The following is a 20,210-nucleotide window of genomic DNA, read 5'->3' as shown; positions in this document are numbered from 1 at the left end:
GAGAGAGAGAGAGAGAGAGAGAGAGAGAGAGAGAGAGAGCGCGAGCTCTGAAGTCTTTCTTGATGGATTTTCAGGCTGTTGCATTCAGTCTCAGTGTGTGTTTATATTTTTTTCGCCATTATCTTCACTCCAGAATCAGTCCCAGGTGACACCCGTGGTGGAAAACACCTGCTGGGGCTCAGGGTGGGTGTGGAGAAGCGGGATTTCAACCTGGGAGACTCTAAATCTGACTTTTGGGCTGGGAGCTGAATTTGGAAGGCTGGGTGTGAGGCACTCACCACGAAACGTCCGGGCCCTCTCAGTCCCCCTTTTTAGGGGTGCGGGTGCCCCAAGGAGAGCGAGTGCTTTTCATCTTAGGGGATGAAGGCGGGGCTCCTCTCCCACCCCTTGGAGGGCTGGCTCCCCACAGCTGGGGGTTCAAGCCGCATGCCTGCCCCCTTCACCTGAAGAACGCTGAAAGCTGCTGAGACGGTTGCGTCCCAAGGCCCCCCTCCAGCCACAAGAGCGCCAGCGCCTCGACAGCGGTGCCCTGTACGCTTGCCCTCGAGCGCCCAAGGAACTCAGAGAATGGACGGGCCCTGAAGTGTCCCGCGTCCTTCCTACCGCAGAGACTTTCTCCATCTCCAGCGGTGGAGCTGATTCAAGGACCGGCAACCACAAGGGTGTCTGTTTCTGGGCCTGGGAACATACGGAGTTCCCCGAGAAGCATCCGGACCACACGGAGCCGGGAAGCTCAGGCCTGCCCGTGCTGTTGGAGTCAAACCCATCAACCCCAGCCAACATGGTCGGTGTAGCTTAGCAGCTGCCATCTGCTCCCTTCTGAACGGTCTATCAAGCCTCCCAAATGCTCTTCCCAGATGGGCCTGAACCGGAGACCATCGGCATGTCAAGCCTGCCCTTTGCCACAGAGCTGCGGCCCTTCCCCTAAAAAAGCAATGAAGGTTCTAGTCCTCATGGTCCTGCACAAAGGATGCTTCTGGTGGTTGGCCACGGCTGGGCAGCAGCCCCTTTCCAGGCGGCGGCTTTCGCTGGTCTCCCCCCGCCTCTTGGGCACCTCCTTACCCGCCAGGACTGAAGCTCGCGGCTGGACGGGCTCCCCGTCACCGGCAGGGGCGCCCCCAGCCCCGCCTGCAGCAACACCAGGAACACGGAGGCGCAGCGCCGAAGGGACACGGCCCGCATGGTGCCGGCTTCGCGGCCTCGGCCTCGGCGCTCGCTCGGCTCGGGCAGGGGAGCGGACGCGGATGCGCCTCTCGGTGGCCAGGTGCGCCCTTTATAAGCCCCGCCGAGGTGGCCCGCTTGCCGCTTCCAGCCGGCTGGGCCCCGCGGAGCGCGCCGCTTCGCCCGATTAGGGAACCGGCTCCATCCAGCGCGGCCGAGGCGAGGCTTGGGGAAGCGCGTCCCCGCCGCGCCCGCCGCGGTTGATGGAGCGACGGGCGCGCTGCTCCGGGGGCGCTTTGCCGCTCCCGCGACGCGCAGCGGCTACGGGCGCGCCGGCCCCTTTGGGGCGCTCCAGCCGCACTCGGGGGCCAAGCGCGGAGCCCCACCGGCCGCCCGGGCTTCGCGCTCGGGGCTTCGGAGGCGCCAGGCGGCACCTGCGGCGCTCGCCTCGCTTTGCGCGCTCGCTCCGTGCGCCCCTTTGCGCGCCCGTCGCTGCGCGCGGCGCCTTTGGCGAGCCCGGCGCGGACCCCCGCGGCGGCCTGCCCGGACCCTGCCCAAAGGGGCGCGGCGCCGGCAAGAGCCAGGCCGAGCCCCTGGGGACCCCCGCGCGCCCCTCTGCGCCCGAGTTGGGGCCCCGCTGCCTCGCCTCGCAGGCGGGAAGAGCCGCCCCTGCGCACGACGGAGGCCTCTGCCCTTCATCTCGGGCCCAGGCCGTCTTCAAAGGATGGCTTTCCTCTTTGATATGCTAATAGGGGATGAACAAGGCTCCCGCAGATGGGGGTCCAGAGCCTTTAATTGGGAGCCCTTTTATGTGTGGCGGGGAACTCTGCTCCCTCCCTGCGTTCATTTGCTTTGTTTGAATGCAAGAGGGCAGCCTTATAAGATGGCGTTCCGGCACGACCTCCTTTCCTCAGACAGATTTCTGCCCCAGCCTGGAGGGCACCCAGAAGGCAGCGTTTCAAACCGGAGTCCAAGCTAACTGAGAAAGCGGAGATCCGTGAACGGAGAGCTCTTGGCTGCAAGGTCTTGGGCAAGTCGCTAGTCCTCAGCCTTTCTCACCTCCTCCTCCTCGCTTATGTCCTTCGCCACCCGTGCTTGCAGCAAGGAGCCCAAGAAGGTGTGAGGGAACTCTGGCCTGTGGAAGGCTTCCCGGCAAAACTTCCCAGAGGATTTAGAAGTATCTCGATTGTATCTGCAGTGCAGTGGCTCTCTTGTCTCGGGCCTATTCTGTCATAGTTTCTTTCCACAGCCAAACGGCAGCTGGCTTTGCTTGCTTGCTTGCTCACAAGGTCTCCGGCCAGCTCTGATCTAATCTGGCATCCCGTTTCTCAGAGCAGCCAACATCCGATGCCCTCAAGAAGCCCCCACCAGGAAACAAGCGGAAAAGCCCTTCTTGTTTGGATTCCTGGAAACCATTCAAGGGGTACACTGCTCCTAAGCCTGGAGGCTCTACTTGCCCATTCAAACCTGCAGCCGATATGAATAGAAGTGCTTTCCAACTTCTGATAGATTTTCTTGATGGTGGCCCCCAAATTATACAACTCTCTCCCCAGTGTGGCCTGTTTCGGGTGTCATCTCTCGGGTGTAGGGTCAAATTTTTCCCGTGTTCCCAGGCATTTTACAGTATATGCTTAGGCATCTAACAGCTGCATGTACGGATCCTGTTTTCTTTGTTTTGTAAAGAATAGTTTGTCTTTAATGTTGTAACTTAGAGATAACGGCTCTGTGTTTATTGTCTTGTGTCTGGATTGTCACTCTGAAATGCCGGAGGGCTTCGGTTCTTGGGCAGAAACAGAAATGGGTTTTCCGCCCCCTCATGTGCAAACAGAGGTGTATCGAACAGAGACCTGTACCGATGAGCGGATAAAAGGCCAAGGATCAATCCAGAAGCACTCCTGATCGGCTAGAAAGCATGTTTATTTTCTCGATGACACCCTTGCAAACCTTCGTGTCAGTTCTGGGGACGTTGTCAAGCCTCCAAGGGCTGCCCTCTCTCATTTTTTCCCGGCCGTGCCTGAGCCCGCGTTCGAGCTCCCGCTGCCGCACCCTAAGCCGCTCGCCGACCCGATGCGGTCCAGCCGGGTGCCAAAGCAGCCGCCGCCGGGGCTGAGCCTTCTGTTCTTCCGCGGGGGTCCCGGGGGGGTGCGCCGGTCGCGGATGAACTCCTGAAATGTGCTCTGCGCGTCCTCTTCGCCCGGGGCTCCTGCGGCCAGGCTGGCATCCCGCCGGGGAACCTCGGAGCTGTCCGCGGACAACTTATTCTGGAGCGGAAATTCCTGGACAGGGGCGGGGAGAAGCAGAGCAGCAACGTCAGCAATGGCGCGCGCGGCTGACCGAGACGCGTCGCGACGTTCCCACTCCATGGGGGAGACTTTGGATGCGCATGTTCCCGGGCAGGACAGGTCTGAAGCTGCGGTGCAGGACTGCGGCCCCCGCGACCGGGGCGTGCGGCCCCCGGAGGGTGGGAGGGGCCAAAGGAAAGGGGTGGAGCCATCAGCTTACAACTTCTTTTGGGAACGGGGAGGACCAGTGCGGAAACTGGGCAAGCAACGAACGGTGGGGGGTGGGGTGGGGTGGCGTTCTGGGAAGCCGAGGAGGGCTGAGTGTATCCCGAGGGTCGTGCAACCATTTGGTGGTTGGGAGGGAGAATAAGATGGGGGGGGGTAGCCCTTAGGGAATCTTGGTGGGGCAAGATTCTGCACCCTGATCGAACCTGGCGACCTGTTTCCCAGAGTGACCATTTGCCGATGCCTTGAAACAGGAAGAAGCCTCCCTTGGTTCTGGTTCTCAGTAACTATTCGGGGTACATTGCTCCTGAACCTGGAGGTTCCACACACCCACTGTGCCTCACATCCACTTGATAACTGCTGGTTATCCAGGCTGAAAATATCACTCTGAGCTGAAAGGGCCTCACTTGTCCCGAGAAGCCTCAGCCAACAGAGGCTGGCAAAATAGCAAGGGAAAAAGACCCTTCGGGGGTGACCCCCAAATTATGGGGCACTTCCCCCTGCCTGTCTTATCAATACCAGGTCAAGAATTTGATGGCATAGGCCGAAACGTTTAATAGTGTTTTTCAAGTGTCTTATTTTAACCACTCAAAAAAATCTGGTTTAATATGTTCAAGATTTTTGGTTGTTTTTATGACGCTGTATTTCTGGGCTGCCATTCTGAAATGCGTAGAGGGCTTTGGTTCTCGGTAGGAATGGAAATGTGTTTCCCCCCATCCTCCATGTGCAAATTGATTTAAATTGAACAGAGACGCTTAACAAAACGGCCGGGGATCAATCCAGACAGCGCTCTTGACTGGCTGGTGCGTTTATTTATTTCTCTCAAAGGCAAGCTTGCAGAATTTTGCTCCATCTGGATGGAGGGTTTAGGGATTTAGGATCTCTTTGAGGATTTTGGGACGGGCGTCTACTTTTTCCCAGTGGAGCTCGATTCTTTGTTGGGGTCAAACTTGTTGCAGCCCATTCCACTGACATGGCCGATCCGGTCGATCTTTTGCCCGAAGCAGCTCCCTTCGGGTTGGATCCTTTTTTCCCGGGAAGCGAGAAGCATCTTGAAGGCAGGCTGCCGAAGAGCGTCTCCCGGGCCGGCTGCATCCTCCTCGTCCGCGGCTCTCGCAGCCACGTCCCCTTCCTGCCCCAGTGCCTGGGAATCTTCCTCGGACCGTCTAATCAAGGGCTTATACTTCTTTTATAGGGGAAGGGAGAGGGAAAGGGGCATTACAGCACGCGGTGAGATACTCTTAAAAACGGAAAGCAAAATGCCCCCTGCTTCCTCGCGTGGCGGAGCGTTTGGGGTGACGGACGTTCCCGAAACAGAGGCGGGGAACCTCTCGGCCCGAGGGCCGTGTCCCATGAGAGAACGGCCCTCGGGGGCCACCTCCCGGGGTGGGCGGGGCCAGGGAAAGGGGGCGGGGCCAAGGCCCCCGCAGATGCTGAAGCTCAAAGCTGCTGCGACCCGCCGGCCACTCAGCCACCGGAGCGGTGTTTCAAACTTGCTAGGATGCGGGAAGCTGCCAGCGGATTGGCTGGTTCGGGGACATGGGAGGAGCCAAGGAAAGGGGTGTGGCTTCTTCAGGATTCAGCCCCCTGTAGGGCCAGGTTTGGCCCCCAAAGGCTCTGCTGTGCTGGTCTGGATGGTGGAGGAAGACTCCCGTTAGGCCTGGCTATTGGCCACGCTAAATGGGGATGATGGGAGTTGTTGTCCAGCAGCCTCTGGAAGGGCCCCCAGAGCCCCCTACACCTGAACTTGCTAGGTTCTATTCAACATAATCGAAAAAGCCAGGGAAATGTGGCTTATAGTCTGCAAAGACAAACAAACCTCAGCTTGGTTGGTTATTATTAATAATATTAATTTTAAAGGGGAGAACTCTAGAACAGTTGCATGTTTGATTGTGTATTTCTGATGTTTCTCTCCCACCTTTTCCCCTGCAATGATACCCTCATCTTACGATCTTCCTCTTCTCACAACAACCCTGTGAGGTTGCTTCGGCTGGGAGGCAGTCACAGGCTCCAGCTTATATCCCACAAGCTTCATGGCCAAGCCAGGACTAGATCACCCGAGTCCCATTCCAACGCTCTAACCAGTGGGCCATACCACCATTCACAACAACCCTGTAAGGTAGGCCAGGCTGCAAGTGAGCAACTGGCCCCAAATCACCAGTGAGCTCCATGGGGTTGGGAAAGCCCAAAGAAATCCTCAAATAAACGATATGTATTTACACAGACTTTAAGATAAGATCTGGGAGCAGTGCTCTCGCCCGTCTCCACTCAAAGGGACTGGAACAAACCACCTGGGAAGTGGCACCTCCTTTGCACTGCAAAATTACCCAGCCTCACACGTGGGAAGCAATTCTGAGCCTCTGAGTGCAAAACTCACAGCTCTTTAAACCTGCTCGATTTTTGTGACTCCCGATTTGTTATCTGCTGCCAAAACCTTCTCTGCGTTCCCGTATTACTCCAGATTCTCCTCGCTTGCTCACCCTTTTGGGACCTCATCACTTCCTTGAAACTGTGTGAGCCTGGGACTCACAACCTTAAAAAAAAACTCTGCCTGGGCTCCGGAAGCTTGTAGTTGGTGGGGCTGTTGCAAGCTCGATCTCTGCACGGGGGTTTTCCTGGGTGCCCCCGCCCATAAAACTGGGGGTCTGAGTACATTTCTCCCTGGCGGCTAAACCGGGGCTCCCTGCCGTGGCCCAGTGGGGACCGGAACCGGGGTCTCCCACGTCGCAGTCCAGCTCCGCGCCTTTAAAAGCACCTCCCTCGCTGGCTGGAAACCTGCTGGGCTCGGAGCGTCTTACCTGGCCTGGCCTGGCTGGATGGGCCGCCCCTTGGTCTTGCACGAGGAGCGCCAGCAGGAGCACGAGGGAGCCGGCGCGCACGAGCCTGGGGTCCATCCTGCACGGCCTGCGCTGGGGCGGGGGGTCCGGGGACGCTGTTCCAGTCCTTCGCCCGTGGAGGGTGAGCTGCTCTGCCCCGGAGCGGCTTTTATGTCCCCGGTGGCTCCTCCCAAGGCACCTCCGAGCCCCTGGAAGACGCCCAAGGAGCCGTGCCAGTGGGACGCATCATTGGCCAGCCCGAGGAAACCGACGGAGCGTGCGTGCTGGCCCTCGCCCTCGCCCTCGCTCTCCCAGCAGGCAAAATGCTCCCCGTTTCAGCGGAAGACCACGGTGCAGAGCGAGCAAGTTTGCACTCTGCCAATACTGGTCTTCTCTGCACACTGTTGGTCTTATTCGCACACTTCTCGTCTTATTCGCACACCTTTGGTCTTATCTGTACACTTTTCATCTTATTCGCACACCTTTGGTCTTATCTGCACACCTGTGGTCTTATCTGCACGCTTTTGGTCTTATTTGCACACATTTTGTCTTATCCGCACACTTTTGGTCTTATCCGCACACTTTTGGTCTTCAGCCCCTTGCACTGAACTTGGTCGCCTGCGTAGAGCTCAGATCGCTGGGTGTGGGGCTCCTTCGCTCAGGGGCTTGTGCCCGGTTTTCTGCTGCAACGGTGCATTTCACAAATGACGGACGGACAGACGTGGGGAGGAAGCCACCTGGCCAGAGTTGCAGGTGGGTGAGATGTCCAGGGCCCAAGTGACCAAATCACAGATTTCTACCTCTGCAAAGCAACAGAAAATACCCGTTTCTCAGCAGGTGATGCTCGGAAGACACACACATTTGTGCACTGGGCGAAATGCACCCCGCATGCCGACACAAAACTCAGGCAAAGCACACAACACCCCGCAACAAGCCCACATGGAACATGGACCCTGGCGACTTACTCTGAAGTGTGTGTGTTTTTATTTATCTGACTTACAATTGTAATATGCTGCTCTAAATGGATTCTCGTGAGAGGAATGATCCAAGGTAAGTAAACCAGACCACCTTGTTAACAGTTTATCCATGGCTCAGCTCGTCTGAACACAGTCACTAAGCTCCGCTGGGGCTTTCTCCCAGGGAAAGAGGTCCAAGACGGTTGCTCGTGGGCCTTCCCTCCGTTTCTTCTCCCCTCCGCAATGCGGGATGAAACCGCTGATGTAGTTGCATGCATGAGGACTAGCAACTTGACTTTCCTGTTGTTTTGAAAGGAAGGTGGGTATTTTCCGAGAAAAGGTGTTTTCCGTCTGTGATCGCGAGCTGCATCCCCTCGCCCAGCCTCAGCCCTCTCTGAGAATGGCAACATCATTATGCGCCACCCGGAGCATCCCTCGGAGAGCCCACGACACCGGCACACCCGCTGGGAAGGACACAGCATGCCGGTTAATTAGGCGCAGCTGGCAGGGCCTCGAATTAGCTTCAGACACTGGAGATTAATTTTTCACCGTGGCTCGCCGGAGAATGGCGTTGGCCTGGATCTGGCTTCTTGTAGTTCACGCCCATCATTCCGTGTCCGGCACTCTGGCATCAGCGAGAAGAGATCCTGACCTTCCTCTTTGTGGCAGCCTTTGAGGTGCTTTTAGAGGGATCTCATGTCCCCCCTCGGTCTTCTCTTCTCCAGGCTGAACACACACAGTTCTCCCAGTCTCTCCTCAGTGTTCCCAAACCCTGGATCATCTTTGTTGCCCTCCGCTGGACCCTTCCTGATTTACCTGCATCTTCCTGATTTACCTGCATCTTGGTGCCCAGGACTGGACCCAGGATTCCAGGTGAGGGCTGCCTAGGGAGGAGTACAGAGGGCCCAGACCCTTTGCTTGTGTCCGCAGGTGGCTCGTCTCCCTTTGCCGCCCCCGCAGAGCAGGCTGAGGCGTCAGCAGGTAATGAAAGCTGAAGGCGTCCCATCGGCGGAGGGCCGGAGGGCAGCAGGCCGGTTTGGCCGGGTAATTAGCCGCTGAGACAGTGATGCTGGGCGGTGAACCTTGGCGTGGCCCGACAGCTCTGGGGACGGGGACGGAGACCCGGGCACCGGAGCAAAAATGTTAATATGCCATAATAAGGGCCGGGGGCACCTGCTCCTGGCATCCCGCATTGCGTGACGTCACCGGTCTTTGGAAGTGGGGGCCGGCCATGCCCAGGCGGGGAGGGGCGGCAAAGGGTGCTTGTGGGGGAGGCTTGGAAAGGGCTCCCGGAGTTAATGACGCGGGAGCAACGGCAGAGCGGCCAGGCGAGCTGGCTGCTGAAGCCCGGCCATCCGCCTTCCTACCGGAAGCGGGTAGTTAAGGCGAGGCGTGGGCAGATCTGGGGCTCGGCAGCTTGCTGGCTACGGCCCCCCACAGCCCCCGGCCACACAGGCACTGGGGAGGGACGAGGGGCTGCCGGTCACGAGCCGAGTCTCCCCGGAGGTGCCGTCCGGAGGATGCCTCGGCCGTCGATGGCAGGGCCCTTCCCAGGCGCCGTGGCCCCGCTGCCTTGGCCTGCGGGCCTGCCCCCAAAACCGAAGCGTTTCTCGGGCCGCTGCAGGGCGTTTCTTGCCGATTTGCCCTGTTCTTGGCACACGCGGAGCCGCTGTGGGCTCTTTGGCGCTCAACCGCGGGTCGGAGGTTGTTCTGGGGCGCCGGGCTGGACGGCCGAGGGCTCGGATTAGGTGCGTCAGGCCCGTTCCTCGCGTTTTGCTGACGTTAATGCAGCCCAGCGGGCCGCCGGCGGCGCGGCCGAGTTCCGGTCCAGCGAAGACGAGCGCCATCAGCGGCGATTAAGCCCCAGGCGCGCAGAGACGGTCCCGCTCGGTGGCGGGCGAAGGGGACCGCGCTCAGAAATAGGGGGTGGAAAAGCTTTCGACAAAGCAAATGCCCCTTTGCAGGCGGATGCTGGTGGAGGTCAGCATCTCGCTTTGCAGCGAGCCCGTTGCACGGCTTTTATAATAATGAATATTACATATATTATCATCTTATAAAACCCCCGATGAGTGTCGGTCTGTCCGGCTGCCGCTCCACAGGGCCTTCACGGCGCTACCCGGAACATGTCATGAGTGCAAAGGGGAACTTGGGGGCTTGCAGCTTGGTTTGTTCCGGTTTTAACAGGCATCGATTAATTGACAAACCTCAGAGTGTCTGTCTGCGGTTGACGCACGCAGTAACAGCTTTAGCCAGTAGTGGGCAGGCTTCTGGTGCCGGACGTGCCTCAGGGGGGAGCTCAGTCCACAATGGGGGGCTGCCACCGAGCAGGCCGTCTCCTTGTTGCCCCCCGCCGAGTCCCCCTTGGGGTGCCATTTGGAGGGAGCCCCAGGCTCGCCGTTACAGGGAGGGCTGCTCCTCGGGAGTCGCGGGCCCAGCCACGCCGGGCTGTCGAGGTTAAAAGCGGCAGTCCAGCAGGCTCAGGGCCAACCTGGCTCAATCCAAGAAGCTTGGGAGGAACTGGAGGCGGCTGGGCGCTCGGAATGGTGTTTGTGGTCACACTGGTACTCCTGGGACACCGCACAGGCGCTCGGGAAGCTCCTGGAAATGTCTAGAACCAGGAATCGCCGTGCCCACCCTCCCTGCTCTTCCGGGGTCCTTCCCCCAGCTTTCGGATTTGCCCGCTGCCTCCGGTGCCGTGGCTTTTAAATGATTCCTCTCCAGCCCCTTAATGAGCCAGATGGCACTGCAGCCCTCCTCTCCTCGGGAAATGTGAAGAGGGCTTCTGGGGGGCGCTGACCCCCGACACACGATGCGTCACCGAGTGCGGCTGTGCACAGCACAGCTGTGTTCTGATCGGGTCCGTAGCCCACGGGGGCGGCGGGTCAAAGCTTCCCTTGATGGATTATACATGCATCGATTTTTTTGTACCAAGAGACCTCTTCGCATAATGAAGTCCCAAAATGGCTTAGACCGAGCAGTGATAACATCTCCAACTAAAGCACAAGTAACACCAAATTTCTGCTGCTGTAACTTTGCAAGGAAGAACAAGCTGGAGGTGTGACAATTCGCTCGGAGGTGCCGTCTTCCCTCTGTGATGCGCACCGGGCTCGTCGGAAGACATTATTCCTTCCCCGTGCGTGTCAAAACGTGTTGCTTTTAAACTGAGCTCAAAATCATGCTCCTAGCTTCTAGTAGGCAGTAGGACAGGAGGGGGGGCCTCTTGAGGGGGGGCAGAGCAGTGGTGGGTGTGGCTAAAGGAAAAGGGGTGGGGTCAAATAGAAAAAAATACCCCTATCTTGTTGCTTGCAATGTATGGCTGGGGAAGCTGGACCATAAGGAAGGCTGAGTGCCGAAGAATCGAGGCCTCTGAATTGTGGTGCTGGCGGAGACTCCTGCCAGTCCCTTGGACCGCAAGGCGATCCAACCGGTCAGTCCTGGAGGAGATCAGCCCCGGCTGCTCTTTAGAAGGCCGGATCCTGAAGATGAAGCTCAAATGCTTTGGCCACCTGATGAGGAGGAAGGACTCCCTGGAGAAGAGCCTCATGCTGGGAACAATAGATGGCAAAAGGAGAAGGGGGCGGCAGAGGATGAGGTGGCTGGATGGGGTCACTGGGGCTTGGGTGGACTCCGGGAGAAGGTGGAGGACAGGAAGACCTGGAGGAGTGTTGTCCATGGGGTCGCGATGGGTCAGGGACGACTCCGCAACTAACAACACCAACACCTTGTTGCGTGGAGGCCTTCAAGCCATAGAATGGTGGGGAAACATGCCAAGTCGCGGGTCGGGGGAGCTCCAAAGGGATCAACCCCCAATAAGCTCCGTTGCGGCACATCTCAGAAAAATCCGTTCCGGTTTCGGAAAGCCAGTTCCGGCGAGATATCAGGAAAAAATTCTGGACTGTTCGAGAAGTCCGGCAATGGAAGCAATTACCTGGGGAGGTGGGGGGCTCTCCCACCCTGGAGGCCTCCAGGCTGCAACTGGGCAGCCCCCTGAGAGGGGCGGTGTAACTGGGAGCCCTGCTCTGAGCAGAGGGCTGGCCCCAGTGGCCCTCTGGCCCCTTCCAGCTCTACGAGTCCATGACTTTCGTGGAGCGAACTGGGCCAGGAAGAGTCCCGTGACCTGGCGGCTGGACGGGGACCAGCGACCGGGTGTCCCAAGCCCCAGCCTGCTGTCCTGTGCGCCCCGCCGTATATTTCTGCTGCTGGTCAGTCTTTCCAACGAAGCCGGAGTTGGGCAGCGCTTGTGCCCGGCTTGCTGGCCGGAGGCTCTCGGGAAATTGAAGCAAGTGCAGCTCAATGGGATGGGGAAGGTGTGAACACAGATGACAGCTGGTTTTATCTGCTTCCTTTGCTCCATCCCCAGGCGGCAGGGCGGCAGCCCCTTATCAGCGCTCCCGGAGTGTGAGGTCCAAAACGGAGCCCCTAATCGGCTGGTGTCGACAAGAAACAGCTCGGAGTTCTTGGCCGCTCAGGCCGTCCTCCCTCCGGGTGCCTATTTCCAGGAGTCCGTGCAGGACTTTTGGGGAAGGGGGTGGGGGCCTCTGCAGGGACCCCCGCATGGAGTCTGCGGGTGGGCCGACCGGCCGGCATTTCTGTGGGGTGTCATGGGAGGGTGAGATGCTCTCCAGGAACAGGCCCGGCTCGTCCCAGCATCTTGCAAAAGTTCAGATCTGAGTTCGGAAAACTGGCTCTGTCGCCTTCGTTCAGTCAAAAAACGCAAGTTTTTTATCTTCATCTCCCTTTTGGCCCAACTTGGAGGTAATTTAGCATTAACTTCAAAGCCGTGTGAAGCACCCTTTTGATCGGGGGGCCTCCAAGAAGCAGGGAGGGTTAATCCAGGGGAGACTTTGGGTCATCCCGTTCTTGTTTTCGAAACCCAGTTCTTGGACTCTGGAGTGTTTCACTCCCGAGAGTGTGTATCTTTTGCACTACACGGACCTTCAGATTATACTGGCGGAACTCAGGATTAGAGTTAGTAGATTTTAGGATTACAGGTGGTGGGTTTTAGGATTATGCATAGTGGATCTTAGAATTATCACTGGCAGGTCTCAGGATTAGAGTGAAACAGCAAGCAAACACTTGTCTAATAGCAATGATTTAATATGCGACTCTTGGGCGTCTGTTGCACTCAAGTGCAAAAGGAAAATAAGCTAATTACCAAACTTGGATGGCAAGGACTGTCCAGGACAAAGGTGACCTCATTGTGGACATACCTGCAGAGAAAGCGGAGTTATTTGGAATAGCAGATTTCCCTCTGGAACGCCAAAGGCTGGAGATGTGCTCGGTATTGATGAAGGGTACGCCGGGTCCTTTATTTGTGTATTTTTCAGTCAAATGATGTGTTTACCATGTTTAAAAAAGCGCTGAAAGGCAGAACGGTATCCCCGTGCTTTCGTGACTGGGACATGCCAGGCATGCTTTTAGGCCCGGTGAATCTTGTGGCATCCTCCAGGTGTTTGGGATTGCCACCCCCATCACCCACAGTGATGGGAGTTGTAATCCATTGGTGAGAGCCGCTAGAGAGCCAGTGCAGTGTCAGTGAATCGGCCTGGGACTCGGGGTTACAATCTCCAGGCAGTCTGGGTAACTCTTGGGCAGCTCCAGACATTTGGCCTGGCCTACCTTGCAGGGTTGTTGTGAGAACAGAATAGAGGAAGACAGCCCTGGAAGCTGCTTTGCAAAGAGGGGAGGAAATAAGGAAGCACACAGGGATGGGGACAGGTCCGGGGAGTCTTCTGTGCCTGGATTTACTTCTGAGTAAACACACAGAGCTGGGCATCGGCTCGTCCTGCATCAGCCGCCAGAGCAAACGCTCTCAAGTTTCTCCCAAGTCGGCTCAGACTTCACCCCCTGGACCAAGCAGGAGGGGCCCCCAAGCCCACCCTTTCTCTCCGCTCAGCCGACGCCAGAACGGAGGGGCGCAAGTGGCCCCTGGAGGCCGAAAGCGCTGGCAAATCTTCGGTCGCCCTCCTCGAATTCCACACATGCCAGCCCTTCGCCCGCCCCAGAAGCGTTTTCTCCGTGGAGTCGTCTCCCGGGATAACGGCACATTCCGGACTGGTGTTGACGTGCGAGGATGCGGGCAAGCCTGGCCATCACGGCCCCCGAAGCCGGCCCGGGTGTCCGGGAAGCGGCCAAGTGCTCCCCGCAGCCCGGGGGCGTCCAGAGGCGTGGGAAGGACGGCGGCACCCTCTTTCCACCCGAGTCTCCAGGCTGCAGGGGCCACTCTGCCCCGGTTCCGGCTGTTGGCTCTGAGTCGTATTTGCTGCTCTTTTGCCCAGTTTTAAGTGGGAGGAGAGGAACAGAAAGGGGGAAGCACGGGGGAAAGAGCAATGCAAAGAAGGGAGGGAGAAGATGGCGAGAAAGAGGATGGAGGGGAGGGGAGGTGAAGAGCAGTGGGAGGGGGAGAATTGCCCGCCCGGACGGCTGTTTTGCAGGTGTGCCCCATTCCGGGTATTCCCCTCTAAGGGAATGCTGTGTATTGTTGGCAGCGATGCGAAAGGGGCGACTGATCCGGGGGCTCGGGGGGCTTTGGAAGGGCAGGCGGGTCAGAGGGGCACAGAATTCTGCCTGGTGCAGAGCGAGTGGGGAGGTGGGCCCCATCCTCTCTGCCGTGACTCTCGAACACGGCCGTCCTGTGACGCGGACGGGTGGAGATTCAGGACCAAAGGAACCAGAGATCCCAAAAGCGGGCGGGCGGGCGGGGGGGGGGGTCCAAGGAAGGCCCCGGTCATGCCACGTGTGGTTCAGCCGTGGAATTCACTGTCCTTGCGCACGCCCACTCGGTGGCCCAGGAGCGGGACCAGCCAAATTCACGGTGGCTACTAGTCCGAGGGCTTTGTGTTGCTTCCGCTGTCGGAGACTCGGGAGCCGTTATACCCAGTGCTGGGGAACATGGGCAGGAGGGCTGATTGCACGGGCTTGTCCGAGGTTCTCGTGTTTGCTGCGACCTGTTTCCTTGGCCCTTCCAAGCACCCCTTCTGATCCTGGGCTCCGAGAACGAGCCTTCCGCCGTCGCCCGCATGGCAGGCTTTCCCATTCCGGAAGCGATCGTGCCGCCTCTGTCATCTCTTCTCCGGGCGCTGGCATCCAGCCCTTATAGGCCCCGGGGGAGCGTCTCGCCCGAGCTTCGTGGCCCTCAAAGTCCCAAGGAGCAAAGGCTTTCGGCCTCTTCGGTCTGTGGTTTGCGGGTCCTAAGGCGACGTGGGTTCTGTCGTCGGCTCCCGGGTGGAATCGGGGCTCTTCCAAGCAAATCTGCTTTCTGGCCAAGCCCCCAAGAGACGCAAGGGTCCCCAAGCCCTAGGAACCCGCATGACTCAGAAAGCCTCCTTGGCTGCATTCTGTGATACCCCACCTGCCTCCGGCAGGACAGTTTGATGCCTCCGGAGGTTTTCTTCTGCGCTTAATTGCTGGGGTGGGAGGTGGCGATTCTCATCCAGGAGGGAAAGAGCAGGGATGCTGCCAGTTGCCGGGGCAAAGGGTTTGTAGTCAATTTAGCGGAAGAGGAACAACTGCCTGGGCCAGGTGGAAACCGGCAGACGGTTTCGTCTTATTCACGGCGATCTGAACGGGAAATTTGTCTTGCCGCTTGTGTCAGTTTCAGCAAATCTCCTCCTCTTTAGATTTGGATGTTGTGGGAGAGAAATTAGGCTGTGCAACGGGGCATTCAGGGGTCCCCAAATCTGGCAACTGCCCAGCAACACCCCTGTTTACAGGCCAGGGACCTGCGTCGAAGGGCGTTCGTTGTCTGGCTGAAAGCGGCCGGCTTGCAGGCCTTCTGCAGCCTCGCATCCCATGCCCGCCAAGGCACCGAGGCTGGATCGCGGTTCAGGTTTTTTCCCCAAACTCCTCCTCACTGGGTGACCCATATTGGCCAGCCGGGGGGGTGACATCACCCTGCTGCCCATTTAAGCTTTTCCAGTGACACATTCCATCCTCAAGAGTCTCTTTCCAAAACATCGGGCCACGGGGTGTCTCCAGGGTGTTTTCAGCCACGACGGGGTGCGGGGCGCTAATTTTAGCTTCCCCCTCTGCAAAAAACAAACCGACACCTTCTGGAAATAGCATGTGATCCCTCCTGATACGTGTATCTCTCCAACAAGCAAGATGCAGAAACCCGCGTCTCGTTAGCCAAGACGATGGAGAACAAGTTGACCAACTGGTCAAGGTAAAATTAAGGGGAAAGACAGGACGATGGATGGATCTGGGGATGATGGTACTGGTTGGGTCCCGATAGAATTCCCTCGGCGGCCTTGCGGATTTTCACTTGCTTTGCTGATCTGAGTAGTTTTGTTTTATATAGAATAGTGTAAGTGCCTGCACACGATTTGGCTTCGTATTTCCCGGTTTCCTTCGTTAAGCACAGGGGCTCGGCCCCACCCCAAGCAGTGCCCCCCCCGTCCCTTGCACCAGGACGGGGTGCTCATATCAGCAAACCTCCCCACCCCACTCGCGGCCTCCCCAGAAGCGCCTGTGCACCCGCTGAGAGAGTTTCTCCAGTCCTGCCCGGGGGCTCCGCCTGTTCCTATGCTTGGAGACCAAGGATCTGGGGGCTGTTCCCCAGGGACCCTCCATCCCTTTCTTTGCACCACTCCTCTTGGAATTTCTCGCCTCGGCATTTCCTCCCTGTGCGGGGGGTCGTTGCTGGAACAGAAAGCGGTGGGACCCAAGAGGTGTGGGGCGCAACTCTGCGGAGGTTCCCTCTCCTTGAGTTTTTCTGCTCCGCAGGCAAGACTTGCCTCAGTTCCCCTCTTCTGTCCAATGGGCTGATTTTGGCAAACGAAGGTGGGATAGACACCTCCTTGGAAGCCTTCCATTTACCCAGTCGAAGGGGCTCCTGGTGCCAACCAAGGAGCTCCTAATCCATCTGCCACGGCTTCTCCTCCACATCCTCCTCATGGCCACCACTAAAGGGTGAGAGGCAGCGAATGAGCCGGTTGCAGCGGGGAATGGAGAAGCAGGGGGTGTCTTGTCCATGGGCCCCCGCAGGACAGGTGGCCCTCAGCGGATGCCCAGGTATGCCTACCATTGGCTCCTGCACTGCCAGCAAGGTTATTCTGATTCACCTTGCTCCCAGGCACAAAACAACGCATTTTGGGGGAGTTTCTCCTTCGCACACACCCAAATTAGGAGAGCGCACCGGGCAGCACATTCCGTCCCCGAGCGAGCTTTCCTTCCCGGGAAAACGTTCCATCCCCTCTTTTGGTTCTGTGCTGGGGCAGACGTGTCCGGGCCCGTGTGGAGGCCCCGGCGACCAGCAGCGTGACTCCCGCGGGGCCTGGCCGTGGCATCACCCGGCGTGCAGAGGTGGTGACGTGTCCCCCTGCCCCCCAGCCCTGCCCTGGCTCGCTCGGAGCCCCCGCCCGGCCTGATAGCGGGAGGTGCACGTGCCAACGGGCCGGATGCCTGCCCGCCTAGCTCATGGGAGGCGCACGGGAGCCGTGCCCGGGGTGAGGCCAGAGGGACCCTAGTGCTGCATGAAGTCACCACTGTGCGCCCCCCCCGGGGAGACGCCCCCCGCCTCCCCCAAAACACACCGGTTTCTGTTCTTTGCACGTTCCCAAGGTCTGAACGAAAGGGGCCGGTTTTGCTTTCCGCTGTAAAGCCGAAGCGCAAGATTTGGACACCGGAACCGAACCGGGACGCCGGGAGGCAGCGAAGAGGCTTGGCGACTGGCCGGGTCCAGTCTTGGGCCCGGCCGGCTTGTGTTCCGGCTGATCTGGATGCGGGTGCTCGTCCTCCCCACCGGAACAAGCGAGCTGGTGGGCTGGGGTTGATGGGAGTTCTAGTGGAGGGGAGTTTAGCTCAGAGCAGCTGGAGGGCAGACACTGGCGTTCAAGGTCCAGTGATGTTTGACTTCTCCAGAGGGCTCTTTCTGGGGGGCACAGGAGCGGCCGGCCGGGGAGACGCCCCCAAGGGCACCGTCGGCCCAAGTGGCCAAGGAGAGCGGCCGAGATCGGGACTGCAGCTTGGGCAGGAGCGGGGAAGGAAGATGGCTGCAGCGCCGCTTGGCTGGGCCGTGGGTGACCCCTCGTGGCCGCCCGGCGTAGGACCCGGGGGTTTTCCGGCCAGGTCCAGCCTGGGGGGGGGGGGGGGGCTTGGGGGGCTAGCGGCAAAGCCACAAGGAGCTCGGGGCGCGGCGAAGGCTTTCACGGTCGCCAAGCGTGTGGCTCGGGGCGTCAGCCAGGGCTGGCTCCGGGTGTCCGTGGCCTGAGTGGTCCACGGGTCCCCCCTCTCCAGATGCAGTTCAGGTTCCTCCTCTCCCAGCCCGGCGATGCGAGGATGATGGGTCGTGGGCGGCTGTGGCAGAAGCTGTTGTGGGGCTTCTGCACCTTTTGGCTTTAATTAAGAGGGAACATCGTCATGGTCAAGCAGAGGCAGTGAATCGGTCGGTCTCAGAAGGGACAGGAGTCTGTGGTTTGTTCTTGGGAGATGTGAAATGAAGGCAGCATCGACGCCAAACAGCTTCCTCCCAGCAGCTGCTCCCCAGAGGCACCCTCTGGGGATGATAGGTGTTGTGGTCTAGCCAATCTAGAAGGCAACTAGCTGGAGGAGGCTATTCTAAGGATTAATTTAATTGTGCATGCTTTTAAAAATGTGCAGAGATGTTTTGCAGATGAATTTCAAGTGAGCTGCTTGTGAGATGCCTCCCCGCTCACAGCCAATTTATACTACATCTTGGAACGTGCGCAGCTAAGAGCAACCCTTCGAGTTTCTTTATTTTCATTCCGCTGCAGAGCTGGAAAATGCTCCGGAGCAGGCCACAGAGGGGTAGTGGTGAGCCGGATTTTGCCTTCAGGCTTACAGTCTGAATGGTATGGCACAAAATGAAAACAGATGCGGAGGGAAGAGGAAAAACGAAGCAGCAAAGCGGAGTATAAATGGGAGGTCACTATAACAGCTCCTCCTCCTCGGGTAGCAGTCATTGGGATATTTTCAGAATCACCCATGGAAAGCACTAAAGAGAGGGTAGGATAGGTCATGCCACTGCGTTGGACTATACCTTCTTGTGCTTCTACTCCGTAGCCAAGCAGGCCGGGGCTCATGGGAACTGAAGTCCAAAACATCTGGAGAGTGCCTGCTTGGGGAAAGCTTCCAGGTCCAGTGACCGTGTGCCTCTGAGCAACAGCTGCTGCGGTGCGGCTCCTCGGAGGAAGCTTGGGGCTCATTAGAGCCTCCATGTTCAGACATAGTCCACCTCCAAGGACCAGTTGTTGGAAACCAGGCTAAGGAAGTCCGCTTCCTTCCTGATCTCCCCTGGGAAGCCCGTGTGGAAGTTCAGGGGCGGCACTAGATCGGGGTGCTCGACTCTTCCCAGCCCAGGGCGGAAGCTGGGGAGGGGGCTGTATTCCAGTGGTGGGCACGGCCAAAGGATTTTAAAGCTCGCTAGGATTCTACCTACACCTAGCCAGAAGCTGAAAGGACAGCCGGACACGAAGAAAAACAGGCGGCCTCTCTGCAGAGACCCCTCATAAATTCGGGTGCCACGGGGAAACCGATTTTCCCATGGCACCTTCCCATTCAGACACCTTCCACAAACCCGGGCAGGGGCTCCATTTCTTCCCGCCGTCGCCCCTTGCACTCGGGGCGGGATCGCCGGTGGTCCAGCGGCTCCGGCCCTCTGCCCTCCTCTCCCCTGGGCGGGTCAAGGTGATTCGTCTCGATGCTGCTCCGGACCGGCTCAGCTGCAGCCGAAGCAGGTAAGCCAGGCGTCGCTCCATCCTCTCCGGCAGGCCCCGTCTGCTCGCGGGACGAGGCCGAGGCTTTCTTGCTCGCTGGCCGGTCCTCCGTGCCTGCACTGGACTGTCGGAGGAGTGCAAAAACTGAGAGAAAGGTACTCACTCATTTACTGTCCCCAAACACCCGATCCCACCTCTGCTGGAGGAATCTAAAGAGGGCTTGGGATGTGGCCGTTGTGAGATTTCTGTATTGAATGGGCAGGGTGGGGGGGGGGTTGGACAGCCTCCCACGGCCTGATCCTGTACATATTTAGCAGAAAAAACAGCTACAGCTCCTCAGCAGGTTGGATGCGGGTTTATGGGTGCCAGAGGCCTTTTTCCTGCCAAGACACGCATCGGATCGCATTGAAATCTCTCTCCGACTCTTGGTTGGATCCACATTAAGCTAAACGCAGAGCAGGCGGACTGAAATCAATGGGAAGCAAGCCAATCACCCTTGGCCTAAGCCTCGTTGATTTCAGTGGGCTTAATTCGAAGAATGAGTATTTTTGCATGCAGCTCTGAGATGCCATGAAGTATCGCTGAAGCCTCCTGGCTGCCATTTTCCAGGTTCGTCTCCTCGGGGGGCACAGAACCTGCTTCAGCCCGAGGCTCCCCCTGCAGCTGGAGAAGCGCTGGGGGGCCACAGGGGTGCAGCTGAAGCCAAAACGGGGGCAGAAATCAGCCAAGTGCCGCTGAAAGTCCCTCCAGAAGCCTTCGGAGAGGCAATTTAACCTATTAGAACTGGGGAAAATTGTATGGAAGCAGGATTTGAGCTCAGGAGGGGCACGAATGCCTAGGGAAACCCAGGATGCTGAACGGCCTTCCTGCCAGACTTACGTACTCGCGGAACGGAGCCATGGCTCGCTTCCATCCTTTTTTTCCGGGATAATGCTGGGTTCCAGTGACACACCAAGCTGTCGTTCTGGACGCTGTAATTCTTATTCCCAAGCAGCCAGTAAGTTTTCATCTTTCCTTTGCCCTGTGCAGAATATGAAACAGAGCTGAAGAAAACACTTTCGGCCGTGCGAGGAGAGGCACGTGTGTGCAGAGGGC

The 20,210-nt window shown here is 58.4% G+C and overlaps 2 protein-coding genes across 3 annotated transcripts in view; both read right to left on the bottom strand.

The window, feature by feature from the left end:
• Positions 1-1,182, bottom strand: part of LOC123030940 (ventricular natriuretic peptide-like) — a 3,757-nt gene extending 2,575 nt beyond the window's left edge. The window contains exon 1 of the mRNA XM_044445299.1: positions 1,063-1,182. Within this exon, the coding sequence (XP_044301234.1) occupies positions 1,063-1,182 (120 nt within the window). The remainder of the gene's footprint in view (positions 1-1,062) is intronic.
• Positions 1,183-3,057: 1,875 nt separating this feature from the next.
• On the bottom strand, positions 3,058-6,720 carry LOC123031087 (natriuretic peptide GNP1). Of its 2 annotated transcripts, none has more exons than XM_044445550.1 (2): positions 6,467-6,720; positions 3,058-3,437 (listed from the first exon to the last, which is right to left on the bottom strand). In XM_044445550.1, exons 1-2 carry the CDS (start codon positions 6,560-6,562, stop codon positions 3,156-3,158), a joined length of 378 nt encoding a protein of 125 aa, XP_044301485.1. In that variant the 5' UTR covers positions 6,563-6,720; the 3' UTR covers positions 3,058-3,155. The 2 variants fall into 2 exon arrangements, with proteins under 2 accessions (XP_044301485.1, XP_044301486.1); XM_044445551.1 differs by lacking the exon at positions 3,058-3,437 and adding an exon at positions 4,435-4,854.
• Positions 6,721-20,210: the final 13,490 nt, after the last annotated feature.

The sequence above is a fragment of the Varanus komodoensis genome, unplaced genomic scaffold (assembly GCF_004798865.1).
Source record: "Varanus komodoensis strain SLA01 unplaced genomic scaffold, ASM479886v1 scaffold48, whole genome shotgun sequence".
Taxonomy (NCBI): domain Eukaryota; kingdom Metazoa; phylum Chordata; class Lepidosauria; order Squamata; family Varanidae; genus Varanus; species Varanus komodoensis.
The sequence above is the reverse complement of the archived record's forward strand: the minus strand, read 5'-3'. Positions and strand labels throughout refer to the sequence as shown.